Source organism: Bos taurus, chromosome 7 (assembly GCF_002263795.3).
Source record: "Bos taurus isolate L1 Dominette 01449 registration number 42190680 breed Hereford chromosome 7, ARS-UCD2.0, whole genome shotgun sequence".
NCBI classification, from domain to species: Eukaryota; Metazoa; Chordata; class Mammalia; order Artiodactyla; family Bovidae; genus Bos; species Bos taurus.
The window spans coordinates 49,562,457-49,581,789 of record NC_037334.1 but is presented as its reverse complement, the minus strand read 5'-3'; the positions used below and the strand labels follow the sequence as shown (position 1 = coordinate 49,581,789).

The 19,333-nt window shown below is 36.7% G+C and overlaps 1 protein-coding gene across 4 annotated transcripts in view; it reads left to right on the top strand.

Moving 5' to 3' along the window:
* The window catches only part of NME5 (NME/NM23 family member 5), a 29,110-nt gene that overhangs the window by 418 nt on the left and 9,359 nt on the right, over nt 1-19,333 (top strand). For 2 of the 4 annotated variants that reach the window (XM_005209392.5, XM_005209391.5), the window contains exons 2-5: nt 81-252; nt 6,196-6,401; nt 7,071-7,171; nt 14,018-14,136. In XM_005209392.5, the coding sequence (XP_005209449.1) occupies nt 124-252; nt 6,196-6,401; nt 7,071-7,171; nt 14,018-14,136 (555 nt within the window). In that variant the 5' untranslated portion in view covers nt 81-123. Of the gene's footprint in view, nt 1-80; nt 253-6,195; nt 6,402-7,070; nt 7,172-14,017; nt 14,137-19,333 lie in introns of those variants that run through there. The other 2 variants (XM_010807316.4, NM_001191216.2) reach the window with 2 other exon arrangements.

The window sequence follows — 19,333 nt, the reverse complement described above, 5'->3', positions numbered from 1 at the left end:
ATTAATAAAAATCAAGCACCTGGTAATGCTGTTTAGTCACAATTACATTAAGTTGGGGGTGCGGGTGCATGTCATTGCAGTTGATACGTATGAAGAATCTTAAATTGTAGCCGAAAAGCCAGAATGGAGCTATCAATGCCCCCACCTCAGATCTACGTAGAAAAGACTCTGGCTATTATCAAACCAGATATTGTTGACAAAGAGGAGGAGATACAAGATATTATTCTCAGATCTGGATTCACCATTGTTCAGGTAACTTCCGGGCAGTATGATCATGTTTTTTTCCTCTCTACTGAATTAGACTTTTCTGCCTTAGCTTTTAGCTAAAATAGAATTAAAAATTCACTTTATCTTAAGTAAAAGATATGTTTGAAAACTCTTCTTACTCATAGAGTTATATCCCTAAACTTGTTTTAGAATACCTTTGATTTTACCTTTTAAAAATGCTTATGTATATGTGTTAGCCCAGTTCAATCCTTAGTATTTAGCATGAAATTTAGGTTTACTCTTCTGAATATAAAAGTTATATGTGATAATTTTCCAAAAATATATAAAATGAGAAGTAAAACTTCTTTTTCCCATCTGTCTTCTCCCAACTCAAGTCTCAATCTGCAGAGACAATCACTTAACACTTTCTTTTCTTCCGGAATTTTTGTATGCATTTACAAATATGTTTCCCCCATAAAGTAGGACAGTCGCCCTCCCTGGACCCTCTTTACCCTCCCTCAGATAGCATGCCAGATCATTACATCTGAATCTAACTTCTGTGTAAATACTCCTCTGTCCTAATAAACCACAGTCTATTGATCTTCTCTTGATGAATTTTTAGACTGTTGTATTTTTTTAATTTAATGTTTTAAGCCTTTTCCTTGTTCTACAGTTAGTAGTTTGAAAATGAATATATAAAGACTATCAAATAGAATGGAATATTTAAAATTTTCCTTTTTTGTACCATTCTTATTTGAAATTTCACTTTTTATTACATTTACTCAGTGTCATATTGCTTGTTGAATCTTTTAAAAAATAAAAAAGATAACTTCAGTCTTCAGAAAGATGGGTTTTTGAATGTACTTAGAAGGATACCTGGAGGCTGAGGGTGAGATGCTACAAGAAAGTTTAAGGGAGTAGTAATGCAAGAATGTATAAAGAAATAATATAATTAAAAGATTCAGGTAAAGATGAGCTTTTAAATAAATGTTGTTAGAAAACTGGGTAGCCACTTAAAAAAAAATTTGGACTCAAATATTATACTATATATACCAGGATAAATTCCAAATGGATTTGACATTTAAATATTAAAAAATTAAACCATATAAACTCTAGAAGAAAAATGGCTGAGTTTCTTTTTATTCTTGGAAGGGGACAGCCTTTTTACTGGGTACTGTAAAATAAAAGATTGATAAAAATATAAACATAAAAAACTTGAGCATGGCCAAATAAGCATAATAAGCAAAGTCAAAACACAGGTGACAAACTTGGAAAAAATATTTGTAGCTCATAAAGACTATCTCCCAAATGTATACAAAGCTCCTCAAACAGGATAAAAATTCAGTTGAAAATGGGCAGTACATGTGGATGGTCATGGAAAAAGAAATAAAAATGCTTCTAAAACATGGTAAAAGATGCTCAATCTTTAAGCAGGAAAAAAGCAAATTAAAATGACACTGAACTACCATCTGGCAAGAATACAAAAGTAAATGACATAACCCCTATGGAAGGGAATCTGGCAATTTTCTATCAGTATTTACAGATGCATCTTCCCTTTGACCCAGCAGTACTACTTCTGGGAATCTCGCCTACAACTTGTGTATTAATATTCAGTGACATGTATCTAGGTAATTTTTTGTAGCATTGTTTATTTACAAGCAAAAAATTGAAAACAACCCCGCATTAGGAAATTGGTTAAATTCACCCTGATGAATCTGCCAAATTGAATACTATGCAACTAATTGTAAAAAGAGCAATGAAGAACCTCTCTGTGTCCTGCTAGGGAAAAAACCAAGATGCAGAACAATATGTAGCTTTTTTCTATGATAGAAAGAGAAAAAGTAATATATATTCATGTTTGCCAGTATTTACAAAATGAATTTAGAAGAATTTACAAAGTGAATTTTAAATAAACATTAAAAAATGGTTGCATATAGAAGGTAAGGAAGAACAGGCTGAATTAGGACAGGAATGGGAATCAACTTTCTCAGTATGAACCTTTTTATATTACTTTGAATTTTTTAACCCCCAAAGTATGTTACTCATTAATTTTAGAAGAAAGACAAAACATACAAATAAGACAAAGTTTCCAATTTGATTCTTAAAAGTTTGAAAAGAATTAGTGAAAAAGTAATTAAGCAGCAAGTGATAGAAATTAAACCTTCTTATAAAAGAAAAAAACCGTGTAAATGTTAATATTTAACACTTTCTCTGCTGCTGCTGCTAAGTCACTTCAATCATGTCTGACTCTGTGCGACCCCAGAGATGGCAGCCCACCAGGCTTCCCTGTCCCTGGGATTCTCCAGGCAAGAACACTGGAGTGGGTTGCCATTTCCTTCTCCAATGTATGAAAGTGAAAGGTGAAAGTGAAGTCGCTCAGTCGTATCTGACTCTTCGTGACCCCATGGACTGCAGCCTACCATGCAGTCCATGAAAATCCTACCACCCATGGGATTTTCCAGGCTAGAGTACTGGAGTGGGGTGCCGTTGCACTTTCTCTAGTCAGCAATAAATTTTAAACCAAAGAACATCTTGGTATGTAGTATGCTTCTTTTTGGTTTAATTGTGATAAAATATATACAACATAAAATTTACTTTTTTAACTGTTTCAGTTCAAAGGCATTAGAGTACCTTCACATTGTTGTGCAACTGTCACCACTGACCATCTCTAGAACTTTTTCATCATCTCAAACTGACACTCTGTACCCTTTAAACACTAGCTTTGTGCTTAGCCCTCTCCCCAGTCCCTGGTAACACTATTCTACTTTCTGTCTCTATGACTTTGCTGTTCCAGGTGTCTCTTGTCAGTGGAATCATTTTTGTCCTATGTATTATACGCTTTAAAATAGGCTTTATTGTAGTTGAGAGTTCATTGAACTTGAGGCTTTCTTTTCCAGTCTAGGAAAAAACCTTCTAAAAAATGATGTGTTCATTTAGTAGGTGGCAGTCTTTCCTGTGTTACAACAAACTGTTGGTTCCTTTTTTTTTTTTAATATTTAATTTATTTATTTGGCTATGCTGGGTCTTAGTTGTAGCACTCAGGATCTTTAGTTGCTGCATGCAGGACCTTTTTTTTTTTTGGTGGGGGCCACAGCAAACTCTTGTGGCATGTGGGACCTAGTTCTTTGACCAGGGATTGAACCAAGGCCCCCTGAATTGGGAGTGCAGAGTCTTACCCACTGGACCAACCTCCTTTTCTGATATTAAGTTCACTTCTCTTTGTGAAAATGCTTTGTTTTGTTTTTTTATTTACTTATCTTTTGGCCATGGCTTGCAGGATCTTAGTTCCCTGACCAGGGATTGAATTCATGTCCTCTACAGTGAAAGCACAGCATCCTAACCACTGGACTGCCAGAGAATTATCTCATGAAAATACTAATATAAATTACAAAAAAGTTTATCTGATCTAATTTGGAAGCAATTGATGGAATCATTGATTCAGTATCAACTTTATTTTTTTTCAACTTTACTTTAAAATGAGGTCTCAGTTTTTAAAATAATGCTACATTAGCTGGCATACCTGCAAAAGATAGCTTCCCTTGCTTGTTAAGGGATATGTGGCAGTTAAGTGCTTACAGTGCAACAGATTTTTAACCCAGCAACAACAAAATTACTCAAACCAATAGGCATGAGAATCACAAATACAGGCATGTCTTAATTTTAAAGTAATAGAATCAACGATTATACTAAATAAGTGCTGTTATCACTTCTCAGATTTCTTCTGTTTCTTGACTATATGAATTTTAATATGAAAACAGATGTCAGCACCTTTTTTTTTTTTAATAGTACTAGATCTTCCCAGGTGGAGCTAGTGGTAAAGAACCTGCCTGCAGGATACGTAAGAGACTTGGGTTCGATCCCTGGGTCAGGACGATCCCTGGAGAAGGAAATGGCAGCCCACTCTAGTATTCTTGCCTGGAGAATCCCGTGGACAGAGGAGCCTGGAGGACTACAGCTCATGGGGTTGCAAAGAGTTGACATGACTAAAGTGACTTAGCAGGCTTCCATAACTGATCCTTGACTGTGAGAATGTTAGCTTTTGTCCAGTAGAGACTGTTCATAGCAGTGTTGAACTACCTAGTAAGCATCTTTCCAGGCTTCTTGAACTGCGGCAGTTTAGATCCCTCTCTACAAACCAAGCAATTTTATCAAGTTTCTGAACCTGAAGACATAGGATAGTTTTGTGGGGTTTTTTTTTTTTTTGAAATACAAATTCTTTTATTCCAGGTGTTTAATGAGCAATAAATGTGAATCTTAGATAGCTGAATGATGGTAGATTTGTCATTTCTGCCTGTGATTAGATTTGGTTTCTCTAAACAGCAATTTTGAACAGCAGTTGAGTAAGCAGGAAGTGACTTGTGAATGGAGTTAAAATAGAAAAATTGGAAGAATGACTGACTTGGCTTCTATGATTTTTTTAAATTTAATAATTCATATAGCTTCTCATTTGTGAAAGAAATTAATGTTTCTTTGTCTCAAACATTTCATTTTCTTTCAAATTAACAAGCTTAATGCTAACTACTTAAGCTCTTTCTGAATCAACATATTTATGGCAGAACCGGAATAAGTAAACAGGTGAAAAACTTGTTTACTGCGTCATGTTGCATACTACTTCAAAGTACCATAATGAGACCAGTTCTCTAAAATAATGTAGGAAAATTTCACAAGTAGGTAGGGAAAGATGAATTTGGAATATTCTAAAGTATTTTTTACTTTATACGAAGTATGTATTAACAAGGTATTGAAGATTGGCATGTTTTTACTTTAAGGAGGTAAGATTATTTTGTTATTAATGTTGTTGTTTTTTAGTCACTGAGTCATGTCTGACTTTTTTGTGACCCCAAGGCCTGTAGTCTGCCAGGCTCCTCTGTCCATGGAATTTCCCATACAATAATATAGGAGGGGGTTGCCATTTCCTTCTCCAGGAGATCTTCCTGACCCAGGGGTTGAACCTGTTTCTTCTGCGTTGGCAAGTGGATTCTTTATTGCTGAGCCACCATTAACATACCATAGGTTGAAGAAGGCTGCCAAACAAGAGTAGTTTTTCTTAAGTAATAATTCTTATTTACAGCCTCCATTTAAAAAAAAATTATTCAATTGGAGGCTAATTACTTTACAATATTGTAGTGGTTTTTGCCATACATTGACACGAATCAGCCATGGGTGTAAATGTGTTCCCCATCCTGAACCCCCCTCCTACCTCCCTCCCCGTCCCATCCCTCAGGGTCATCCCTGTTCTGGCCCTGAGTTCCGTGTCTCATGCATCGAACCTGGACTGGCAATCTGTTTCACATATGGTAATATACATGTTTCAATGCTATTCTCTCAAATCATCCCACCCTTGCCTTCTCCCACATAGTCCAGAACAGAACAGTCTGTTCTTTACATCTGTGTCTCTTTTGCTGTCTCACATATAGGGACATTGTTACCATCTTTCTAAATTCCATATATATGTGTTAATATACTGTATTGGTGTTTTTCTTTCTGACTTCACTCTGTATGATAAGCTCCATCCACCTCATTAGAACTGATTCAAATGCATTCTTTTAAATAGCTGAATAATATTCCATTGTATATATGTACCACAGCTTTCTTAAACATTTGTCTGCTGATGGACAGCTAGGTTGCTTGCATGTCCTGGCTATTGTAAACGTGCTGCAATGAACATTGGGGTACACGTGTGTCTTTTGTGGTCAGATTGGTACTATTTCAAGTTATCAGTGACTTGGGAAAGTCGCTCAGTCGTGTCCAACTCTTTGCGATCACATGGACTATACATACAGCTCATGGAATTCTCCAGGCCAGAATACTGGAGTGGGTAGCTTTTCCCTTCTCCAGGGGATCTTCCCAACCCAGGGATTGAACCCAGGTCTCCTGCATTGCAGACGGATTCTTTACCAGCTGAGCTACAAGGGAAGCCCATTAGTGACTTAATGAGGTATTACTGAACTGTCAATAATGCTTTTGTTGACTTTGTTTCTCTTTTAGAGAAGAAAACTACATCTCAGCCCTGAGCACTGTAGTAACTTTTATGTGGAACAATATGGGAAAATGTTTTTCCCCAATTTAACAGCTTACATGAGTTCTGGACCACTTGTTGCCATGATATTAGCTAGATATAACGCCATCTCTTACTGGAAAGAACTCTTGGGACCAAGTAATAGCTTAGTAGCTAAGGAGACACACCCAGACAGGTAACTTTCCTAGAGGAGAAATGGAATCCAACTATGAAAATGAAAAAATCTGATTTCATTGTAATAAGAATTTCCTTTAATTTGAAAGTTTTCCTGAATAACCTGATTTTTTTTTTTTTTTTGGTGGTGATGCAGGGTTGGGTGGGGAAGGTTGATTCTGTGTTTTAACTACTTAAATGTGTACTTTAATATCAAATACCACAACAGGTCTCAGAGAATGTTTGATTTATGGTTGACTAGCCTTATTTTCCTCTCATTCTTGAATTAAACTGCCACTGGTATAGGAATTTTCATGGGATAATTGGGATGGTATTTCGTAGAATGTTGGTAATAGAGATTAGAAACTCAGATTTTCAGCATTATCTTTAATGTTTAGAAACCAGAGGACATTGAGTTCTTGACACTTTTGAAAATACCATCGTTTTTTAACTTGTCACAAGGTAACACCTCTCTTTCACCCAGATAACTATTTTTTCAGTATATCTCTCCTGCATATTTAAATATATTTGACCCTCATGTAGATAGATTTATGCTTAAAATCAAAATAGATTAAAACTTCCATGTGTGAGAAATGGAGATGCTTCTGTAAAATTTCTAATTAGAGTACACAAGTAAAAAGTAAGGAAAGAATGTCAGATTGGGTGGTCATCATTTCTAACTTGCTTTCAGTCTGAGGGCGATTTATGGCACAGATGAGCTAAGAAATGCACTTCATGGAAGTAATGATTTTGCTGCAGCAGAAAGAGAAATTCGATTCATGTTTCCTGCAGGTGAGTTACAAATGAGTAATTAGTTAATTGCATTTACTTGTTTGCTTTCTCTCTTAATTTTGGAGATGTAGCTGGGAAGGAAGATAACAGGGTTTATCTCCAGTATATTGTCATATTTTCAAGTTGTAGTTACTTAACAATTTGAAGCCAAGAATAGAAAACTTAATGTTTTTCTCAGAATGAAATTGTGACCTCTAGGGAATCTTTTGAGAAGAGTTTACCTTTCTTTCCTTTATTTTGGACTGGGCATATCAAGGGTTTTTCTTCTTCTGTGTTATTATTCCTTTTAGTTATCCCTAAATGCATTAGTCGAATTTGTTACAAATGAAAAGAGACTCTTTGGCACTTTTGATGGATTTGCCATATTCTCTAATAACAGTTTACTGTTTATCTAACAAACACTCATGCTTCTATGAAATTTATAGTTCTCCATCCCCTTTTTTTTGTTTCTATCCTGTGAAGTTACAAGCTTTTTAGAAGTGGGTATAATGAGGAACAACACTGATATTCTTATTTTCAATAATATTTTTAGAGCAGAAAAGAAATTTGGTGATTTTCATTATATAGAAAAAAGCCAAAGCATTGGGCAGTTTTGAAAATTTTTTTGGCCTTTTTTTTCTCTCAGTAATTTAGACCTATTCCTCAGTATTTTTCTGCTAAAGATTTATTCAAAGAAAACTGAAAATTGTCTTGGAGATTTAAAAGTTCGGATTTTTGAACCAAAAACTGTTTTAAAGATACCTATACACAAAAGAATTTGCTTACTACATACTTAATTCTTACTGTGACAGAAATTTCTGTCGTATCTATCCCCTTAAGGTATCTTTTTCTTTGGAGCTGTTTTTATTTTGGAATATTTACACAAAAGGAGATAGCATAGCAGCCATGAAATTAAAAGACACTTGCTCTTTGGAAGAAAAGCTATGACCAATCTAGACAGCATATTAAAAAGCAGGGACATTACTTTGCCAACAAAGGTCCATCTAGTCAAAGCTGTGGATTTTCCAGTAGTCATGTATGGATGTGATAGTTGGACCATAAAGAAGATTGAGTGCTGACAAATTGATGCTTTTAAACTGTGGTGCTGGAGAAGACTCTTGAGAGTTCCTTGGACTGCAAGGAGATCAAACCAGTCCATCCTAAAGGAAATCAGTCCTGAATATTCATTGGAAGGACTGAAGCTGAAGCTCCAGTACTTTGGCCACCTGTTGGGAAGAGCTGACTCATTAGAAAAGACCCCGATGCTGGGAAAGGAGGAGGAGAAGGGGATGACAGGGGACGAGATGGTTGAATGGCATCACTAACTCAATGGACATGAGTTTGAACAAACTTGGGGAGATGGTGAAGGATAGGGAAGCCTGGCGTGCTGCAGTCCATGGGGTCACAAAGAGTCAAACATGACTGAGTGAACAACAATGAAGATCACATAGTATAATAAGCCACTAATGAACCCATCATTCAGTTTCAATGATTTTGGTCTGTCTGCTTTTTAAAAAAAAAATGGAAGTATAGTTGATTTAGACCAGTCTTGTTTCATCTATCACTCCTGCTTGTATTTCTCCTGCTTCTGTATTATTTGGGGGCACATCTTGAACATGAGATGTCTTTTTGATGTGGTAGATGTTTAGATTTTGTCCTACTAGTGAATTATACTTTTTCTCCTTAGCTTTTAACTAAAATAGAGTTAAAAACTCATTTATCTTAAGTGGAACAAATTTTTTAGAAGCCTGTCTTACTCATAGGGTTATATCCTTAGACTGTTAGTTTGTATTGCTTTTGATATTATTAATTAATTAATCCTCTTAGACATTTGAGAAGCAGCAGTTGTAGGATAGATATAAATGATTACCTACTACACCGCAGATCTCTTGCTATGAGAATGTGAAGTCCTTGAGAGAAGGTTTTTGGAGTTTGTGATATGAGCTCCTTCTTGCTTAGCAGTGAGGAACTATGTACAGAACCCTATACTATAAGTCACTAAAGCAAGTTACAAAGATATTCTAAGACCTATTCCTAAATTCTTGAAAAAGCTAGTGCTCTTCCTTTTTGATAGGGATTGCTGATTCAAAGCTTTACTACATTCCATTCATTCAGTAAGTTTATTGAGTTATTGAGTTGTGCCAGAAATACAAAAATGAATAAGATATCCCTGCTCTGTCAAGATGATTTTATTTTAAAAGGCCAGAAAAATAAATATACAATGCAATGTGTAACTTCTGCCATGAAAAAGCCTTTAAAAGTACAGTGAAAATTTATTTATGTGAGAAACGTGAAAGCACGTTTTAGTATCTCATTAATTCATCCAACTCTGTTGTCAAAAATCAGTTGGCCATATATGTAAGTATCTACTTTTAGATTCTCAGTTCTGCTTCATTGATCTTTATTGTTTGTTCTTATGTCAGTACCATACAGTCTTAATATTGTGGTTTCATAATAGCATTTTTTTCTTTTTTATATATCTGTATTTGTTCCAACTCTTAAGTGTGTGGCTTGAACACCACATTTCCACTCACAAAACTTGTTCTGAGTTATTTTTCAAATGGCTTTGCAACATGCCTAGGTAAGCTTATAATTTTGCTATTCTAAATATTATTTTTCTTTATAAACAATCCCTATATATGGATAGTGACTCCCATCAAGTTGGTTCAGTTTAACATACTAATTTCTAGGGTCCTGGCACATCGGTACTATGACTGCAGGGGTTGGAAGGTTTAAAAAGTAGATCGCAGAAAATGAAAGTTGCTTTAATGAGTACTTTTCTTTTAAACATCAAGGTATATACTTCAGAACACTTTAGTGATGAGATTTGGTCCACTAAAGAATCTGCTTGATAGCTACACACTTCAGATTGAGAAGTTAACACAGGTTACATACACGGTACAACAAACACTACTTCTGTCTGTTAAAATAAGCCAACATGAAACTAGGAAAAAAAAGCTAGCTCTACTTCAGTGCCTAAAGTATCACACTTAATAGAAATCTTAACTTTCCCCTAAAGCAGTTGTCGTGCCATACATGTTTTTAAATGCTAATAAAAATAAATATGTGAAAACATGTTATCAGAAGAAATGGAGATAGAGTGTTGAACACGTAACCACGTAATCCTCAGGCAGAGCTTAGTCTACTTCTTCCATATGAGAACGGTCATCATCTCCTTCCAAGGGCAACATCTCAGCTATGGCAGCACTGCTGTTGTCAGTAGTGGGGTAATTCTCGTGGATACCAAGACCAAATTTGATCATCCTGTAGACCCTGTTAGCATGGGTCTGGGGATCCTCCAGACCAAAGTCAAGATAGGAGAGCCACTTCATACAGTAGGATGACCTGGTCCTTCAAAGACTTGTCATTATTATCAGCCTTTTGCTTCAGGGTCTTGATGAGGAAATGGTCTGGGGTTTACCTCCAGGTGCTTCTTTGCTGCCAGGGCTTCCCTGGTGGCTCAGATGGTAAAGAGACTGCCTGCAATGCGGGAGACCTGGGTTTGATCCCTGGGTTGGGAAGACCCCCTGGAGAAGAAAATTGCAACCCACTCCAGTATTCTTGCCTGGAAAATCCTAAGGTCAGAGGAGCCTGGAAGTCTACAGTCCATGGGGTTGCAAAGAGTCGGACACGACTGAGCAACTTTACTATCACTATGACCTGTTGTTGAGTTGTCTCTTAGGGTTTGAGCCTTCATGATTCTTTCCATGTTTGCTATCCAGCTGTACGTGCTCGTGACAATGCAGCACAGGGATGTCACCAGTAGGTTTGATACAACCATCTCTTTTGCAGAGGGTTTGAAACTTTTTCTTTTCCTGTTTCTTATTTATTTTTGGCTGTGCTGAGTCTTTGTTATTGTGTAGGCTTTTCTTTACTTGCTGCAAGTGGGTCTGCTCTCTAGTTGCAGTGCATGGGCTTCTTATTGTAGTGGTTTCTCTTGTTGCAGAGTATGGGCTCTGCAGTGCATGGGCTTCAGTAGTTTCTGCATGTGAACTCAGTAGTTGGAGTTCCCAGGCTCCAGAGCACAGGCTTAGTATGGCACATGGGCTTAGTTGCTCTACAGCATGTGGGATCCTCCTGGACCAAGGATCAAACCCTTGTCTCCTGCACTGGCAGATGAATTCTTTACCACTGAGCCACTAGGGAGGCCCTCTTCCTATTTCTTTTTCTCCTCGTCTTCTGGAAGTTCCGGGCCCTCTTCAATGACTGACACTAAGGTCTCGCCCTCAAACTTCTTTAGCTGTTGCACACAGTACTCATCAAGTAGCAGTTCCAGAATCTGGGCCACACTATTACTGCTTGCGTGCCTGACCCCTTCAATCATTAAGTAGTCAAGTAACCAAGGACAGCACTTCTTCTTTTGTACCATAGCTCCAATTCATCAGTTCATCTCAGAGAAATATCAGTTCATCTCAGAGGTACCAAACATAGATAGAGTCAATGTTCCCAGGAGGAATTCTGATATTATCTGAAGATCCAAGTCTCCCAGGCCTCAGGGTACCAGCCAGGCTTGGCCTCCCTTCCCCAGCAGCCAAGTGTCAGTTGTTCCTCATTAAAGGTTTTGAAATCAGGTTAGTGGAAAGTCTCCAAAATTCAAATAATAAATAGCCAGAGACAAATAATAAATGATTTTCAAAAATAGAGAATCCAAAAATGAAGATGAACAATTTTATTCACAATAGCATCAAAAACAATAAGATATTTAAGAATAAATTTAACAAAAGAAGTGCAATTCTTGTGCACTGAAGAGTACAAAACAAAATGTTGCTGAGAGAAATGAAAGAATATCTAAATAAATAGACATCCCCTTTTAGGGGCTTCCCTGCTGGCTCAGGTGGTAAAGAATCTGCCTGTGATGTGGGATACCTGGGTTCGATCCCTGAGTGAGGAAGGTCTCTTGGAAAAGGAAATAGCAATGCACTCCAGTTTTCTTGCCTGGAGAATTCCATGAACACAGGAGCCTGGCGGGCTACAATCTGTGTGTTTGCAAAGAGTGGGACACAACCAAGCAACTAACACTTTCCTGGATCAGAAGAGTCAATATTGTCAAGATGACAGTTCACTCCAAATTGATGGATAAATTTAATGCAGTCCCTATCAAAGTCTATGCATGCTTTTATGTAGAAATTAACAAGTCAGTTCCAAAATGTATATGGAATTGTAAAGGATCTAGAAGAGCTAAGGCAATTTTGAAAGCGAAGAACGAAGTTGGAAGACTTCCACTAACCTGATTTCAACCTGTTATGAAACCACAGTAATTAAGGCTGTATGGTCCTGACGTAGGTATAGACATAAAGATCAATGAAGCAGGATTGAGAATCTAGAAGTAGATTCTTACATTTATGGCCAATTGATTTTCCATGAAAGTGCCTAGACAATTTGATGGGGAGAGGGTGATCTCTTCAACAAATGGTGCAAAGACAACTGGATATCCACATGCGAAAACAAAAACCAGTATAGACCCTTGCTTCACACCACACACAAATAGACCTAAACATAAGAGCTAAAAACTAAAAAAAAAAAAGAGCTAAAAACTAGCTTTGGTTTTTAGGAAGAGCACCAGCTTTTTCAAGGATTAGGAATATGTCCTAGAATATCTTTATAACTTGCTTTAGTGACCCATCATATAGGGTTTTGTATATCATTCCTGACTGACTGCTAAGCAAAAGGGAGCTCATATCACAAACTCTTCTAACTGGAAGAAAATATAGAAAATCATTATTACCTTGAGTTGAACAAAGAGTTCTTATATATGACATCACAAATACAATCTGTAAAATAAAATATTGATACATTGGACTACATCAAAATTCAAAGCTTTTCTTCTTTAAAAGTCATCATTAAATGTATGAAAAGATAAATCATAGACTGGGAGAATATACTTGCAAATCATATATCAGATAAAGCACTTGTATCTAGAATATATTAATATAAAGAATTTTTACAACTCAATACAAACAACTGAATTAAAAACTGTGCAAAAGATTTGAATAGGCATTTCACAAAAGATAACAGGCTAATAAGTACATGAAAAAGTGCTCAGCATAATCAGTGAGGAAATGCAAATCGAAAGCACCATGAGATACCTTTGCTTATCCACTAGAATAGCTATGATCAATGGCAAGGATGTAGAGATACTGGGACCCTTTTTGTTTCTGGTAGAAAAATGTTTTTTGTTGTATTGCAAGTCTGGGTCACCTATAGTGTTCAAACAAAGCTGAAAAGACTAAAATTTCCTTAAATCTTAGATAAATTGAAAAATAAGTGGCAATATTAATATATACTATCATAGAAATAGAATTTATATGTATATTCAATAGTTTATAAGAGAGCAAGAAGCATGTATTATTCACTTGTATCTGTGAAGTGAAGTGAAGTCGCTCAGTCGTGTCTGACTCTTTGCGACCCCATGGACTGTAGCCTACTATGCTCCTCTGTCCATGGGATTTTCCACTGTGCAAACTGCCTCCATTTTGTTGACAGGAGTTAATTTTTGTGATGAATTAATCTAGATTATATTTATTCTTTTAGCTTTTCATAACATTGTCCATTATATATTTACTGTTAAAAAATGGAAATGGAAATACAAAAAAAGAGATTATTGAAAACATAATCAGAATCTTATGTGTGAGCACTATCAATATATTGATGTATTTTTTGCTATTTGTATGAGTCTTATTTTTGTGTGTGTGTGATTCTGTTTTTGAACGAACTATTTGCTATGTATCTATTTGTTTACTTTTTTTAAAAAAGAAAAACCAAGTATTTCTCATGTCATTAAAATTTCTTTGAATGTGTCCTTTTTAATGACCGTATAATATTTCATCATTTATGTTAGCTTTAACGGGAATACATTTGTATTTGCAGTGATTGTTGAGCCCATTCCAGTTGGACAAGCTGCTAAGGACTATTTAAATTTGTATGTAACGCCAACTCTGCTTAAAGGACTCACAGAACTTTGTAAGCAAAAACCAGCAGATCCTTTTGTAAGAAGTCTTTTTATTCATACTAAAGAATACTGTCTATAGCTTTCAGAATTAAAATATTCTTTGAAATATATAGAAAGTCATTTTACAAAGCTATTTTATATACATTTTAGATACTTTCTTTTGTATGACATTTGATTACAGTTGACCCTTGAGTAAGAGTAGGACTTAGGGGCACTGACCCTTTGCACAGTCAAAAGTCTGGCATACTAAGAGCTCCCATGTGCAACAACTAAGACCCAGTGCAGCCAAAATAAATAAATACTTTAAAAAATCTGGCATATAATTTATAGTAGGCCCTCGTATCCTCAGTTCCTCTGTATCTGTGATTTCTGCATCCTGTGGTCAGCCAGTTGTGGATTGTGTAATACTGTCATATTTACTATTGAAAAAAGTCTCCACGTAAGTGGACCCCCACAGTTCAAATCTCTGTTGCTCCAGGGTCAACTGTGCTTATTTTCTTGCTGTGTTTTGACTCTTAAAAAAAACATTCTAAGTACATTTTCAATCATTGCATCCTTTAATTGCTCAGCATTGTTTTTGTGTATAATTTATATAATCAAATGATAAAATTAGATATATACTTGAATTTTGTTAATCATTTTTATTTCTCGTGATATCTAAATTTTCTAAATAGAAGATTTGTATTTATTCACATACTCGATGCCTCAACATTGCTCATTCAGGTGGAAGAACTGTTGAGTATGAGGACGTAGGATGATCATCCAGGGCCAACTGTCAGCCTGGATCCTTCCTTATAGATACTCCCACCCATCTGAAGAGTCTTAGAGATAATCAGGGAAGGTTATTTTAATATCAGCCCTACCAAAATAATATGTCTGGCCTTTGTTAGAATTCTCAAAAGGAATCCTTTTTGGAAGACAAAAGATTTAATCTTTCCCACATGTTAACATTACCACTTTTACCAAAAAAAAAAATTGACACGTTATTTCTCTAATAATTCTCTTTCATTGTGAAAATAGTACTTTTTTAAATTTAGTAAGAAACCTGAAACTACTGAAAAACATAAAGAAGGAAGAAAAAGATACTCATGGTTCCATTTCCTAAACATGGTCTTGAAGTCATCTTGCCTGGACTCAACTCTGATTCCAGACACCTAAATTAAAAGACGCTTACTCCTTGGAAGAAAAGTTATGACCAACCTAGATAGCATATTGAAAAGCAGAGACATTACTTTACCAACAAAGGTCCGTCTAGTCAAGGCTATGGTTTTTCCAGTGGTCATGTATGGATGTGAGAGTTGGACTGTGAAGAAAGCTGAGCACCGAAGAATTGATGCTTTTGAACTGTGGTGCTGGAGAAGACTCTTGAGAGTCCCTTGGACTGCAAGGAGATCCAACCAGTCCATTCTGAAGGAGATCAGCCCTGGATGTTCTTTGGAAGGAATGATACTAAAGCTGAAACTCCAGTACTTTGGCCACCTCATGGGAAGAGTTGACTCATTGGAAAAGACTCTGATGCTGGGAGGGATTGGGGGCAGGAGGAAAAGGGGACGACAGAGAATGAGATGGCTGGATGGCATCACCGACTCGACGCACGTGAGTTTGAGTGAACTCTGGGAGATGGCGATGGACAGGGAGGCCTGGCGTGCTGCGATTCATGGGGTCGCAAAGAGTTAGACAGGACTGAGCGACTGAACTGAACTGAACCTCTCCCTGAGTCTCTTTATTCACATTAGTAAGATATAGATGAAAGAGGAGAGTGAGAGAGCTCGCTTAAAACTCAACATCCAAAAAATGAAGATCATGGCATCTGGTGCCATCACTTCATGGCAAATAGATGGGAAAAAATGGGAACAGGGGATTTTTATTTTATTGGGCTCCAAAATCACTGTAGATCTTAAGTGCAATCTTGCAATTAAAAGATGCTCCTTGGAAGAAGAGCTATGACAGATCCTTTTGTTTTTCAGTCACTCAGTTATGTCTGTTTGCAGTCCAATGAACTGCAGCATGCCAGGCTTCCGTGTCCTTCACTATCTCCCAGAGCTTGCTCAAACTCATGTCAGTGATGCCATCCAACCATCTCATCCTCTCTCGTCCCCTTCTCCTCCTGCCTTCAATCTTCCCCAGCATCAGGGTCTTTTCCATTGAATCAGCTCTTCACATCAGGTGGCCAAAGTATTGGAGCTTCAGCTTCAGCATCAGTCCTTCAAATGAATATTCAGGACTGATTTCCTTTAGGAATGACTGGTTGGATCTCCTAGTAAGGAGTATCCAAGGGAAAAACAGTATCCAAGACAGTATCCAAGGGAAAAACCATAGCTTTGACTATAAGGACTTTTGTTGGCAAAGTGATGTCTCTGCTTTTTAATATGCTATCTAGGTTTGTCATTGCTTTTCTTCTAAGGAGCAAGCGGCCTTTAATTTCATGACTGCAGTCACCATCTGCAGTGATTTTGGAGCCCCCCAAAATAAAGCCTGTCACTGTTTCCATTGATTCCCCATCTATTTGCCATGAAGTGACGGGACCAGATGCCATGATCTTCATTTTTTTGAATGTTGAGTTTTAAGCCAGCTTTTTCATTCACCTCTTTCACCTTTATCAAGAGGCTCTTTAATTCTTCTTTGCTTTCTGTGATAAGGGTGGGTATCATCTGCATATCTGAGGTTATTGATATTTCTGGAACAGGTCAGTTTTCATCCAAATCCCAAAGAAGGGCCAAAGAATGTTCAAACTACCACAAAATTGCACTCATTTCACATGCTAGCAGAGTAATGCTCAAAATCCTTCAAGCTAGGCTTCAACAGTATGTGAACTGAGAACTTCCAGATGTACAAGCTAGATTTAGAAAAGGCAGAGGAACCAGAGTGCCAAAATCATAGAAAAAGCTAGAGAATTCCAGAAAAACATCTGCTTCATTCATTATGCTAAAGCCTTTGACTGTGTAGACTGTGGAAAATTCTTAAAGAGATGGGAATACTAGACCACCTTACCTGCCTCCTGCCAAACCTGTATGCAGGTCAAGAAGCAACAGTTAGAACCAGACATGGAACAACGGACTGGTTCCAAATTGGGAAAGGAGAATGTCAAGGCTGTATATTGTCACCATGCTTATTTAACTTATATGCAGAGTGCATCATGCAAAATGCTGGGCTGAATGAAGCACAAGCTGGAATCAAGATTCCTGGGAGAAATATCATTAACCTCAGATATGACAAACCTAGATAGCCTATTAAAAAGCATAGACATCACTTTGCCAACAAAGGTCTGTATAGTCAAAGCTATGGTTTTTCCAGTGGTCGTGAATAGATGTGAGAGCTGGACAGTAAAAAAGGCTGAGTACCGAAGAATTGATGCTTCTGAATTGTAATGCTGGAGAAGACGCTTGAGAGTCCCTTGGACAGCAAATAAATCAAACCAGTCAATCCTAAAGGAAATCAACCCTGAATATTCATTGGAAGGACTGATGCTGAAGCTGAAGCTCCAAAACTTTGGCCACCTGATGGGAAGAGCTGACTCATTGGAAAAGACCCTGATGCTGGGAAAGACTAAAGCAGGAGAAGGAGGTGACAGAGGATGAGATGGTTGGATGGTATCACTGACTCAATGGACATGAGTTTGAGCAAACTCCAGGAGATGGTGAAGGACAGGGAAAGCTGGTGTGCTGCAGTCCATGGCGTCGCAAAGAATCAGACATGATTTGGCACCTGAACAACAAGAACAGGATATAAATATATTAGTACCTACCTAGCTAGCATGGATATTATTAGGATTAAATGTATTAGTGCATGTAAAATTCTTCACATGTCATATATGTAGGTGCTCAAATGTTAGCTGCTGCTATTACTGGTTTTGTTTTTGGACTTTTTAAAAAAAGTCTGTATTTCTATAGAAACTAATTCAGTTCTCTTTTTTTTCTTTGCTCAGGTTTTGTTTTTTTATATCACTATATGTAAACATATCCCATAAATATTGCTGTATTTAAGTGTATGTTTTTATTTGTTGTTGTTTTTTTGTTTTGTTTTTTAATTTTTTTAAGTGTATGCTTTATAGAGTTTATTTTAATAGTTACATATTTCTTTTGTTATCTTTACCATTCTTCTGCTGTTTGTTTGCTGTTGTAAATATTGTAACAGTAAACATCTTTCGAGTATAAAGCTTTTCACACATTGAGATTATTTCATTATTTGATCTCTTTGGAAAGAGATCAAAAAGTTAAATTATAATTTGAAACATGAAATTAAAAAAAATTTTTTGACCCTTAAAGAACTTACATGTTTAAACTGTTTAATTTTTTAATAAGCAATGTCTGAATATGGTATAAAGTTTAAAAGTTCCAAAAGGATATATAGTGAAATATATACTCTCCTTTACATTCCTCTTCCTCAGCCACCCAGTTGTTCCTTGGAGTTGATCATTGTTACCAGCCTTTAGTATATCCTTTCAGTGAAAATCTATATATGTATATAAACATATCATTTTAGATGTACTTAAAAACACAGATACAAATGCTAGTTACTAAAAATTGTTTTTGATAACTTTTTACCTTATTTACTTTATATTGTAAATTATTAAATAGCATTATAAACAAAATTGCCCCATTTTGAAAGAACAGTTTATGGCAATCTGTATTATGGATTTGTACAATTTTTTGGGGGGCGGGGCGGGGCGTGTGACTTGTGGTATCTTCATTCTCCAACCAGGAATCGAACCCTTGCCCCCTGCAGTAGAAAGGCAGGGTGCTAACCCCTGGACTACCAGGGGATTCTCTACAATTTATTAATTAGTCACATATAGATGGTTGTTTAGTTTGCTTCCACTCCTTGTTTATTATAAACTGCTCCAGTGAATATCTTTATTCATCAGCATACCATATATCTATAGAATAAATTTCTACAAATGAAATACTGAGTAAAAAAGAATGTTATTTTGATGTTTTTGATATGTGCATTTTTACTTTGGATAAATATTGGCAAATTGCCTTTTGTAGTGAAAGTATGGGAACTTCCTAGGTAGCATTAGAGGTTAAGAACCCGTGTGCTGATGCAGGAGACATAAATGATGTGGGATTGATCCCTGGGTGGGGCAGATCCCCTGGAGGAGGGCATGGCAACCCACTCTAGTATTCTTGGTCTGGAGAATCCCATGGATATAGGTGCCTTGTAGGCTACGGTCCATAGGGTCACACAGAGTTGGACACATCTTTAGCAGCTTAGCACAGCACAGCACAGTCAAA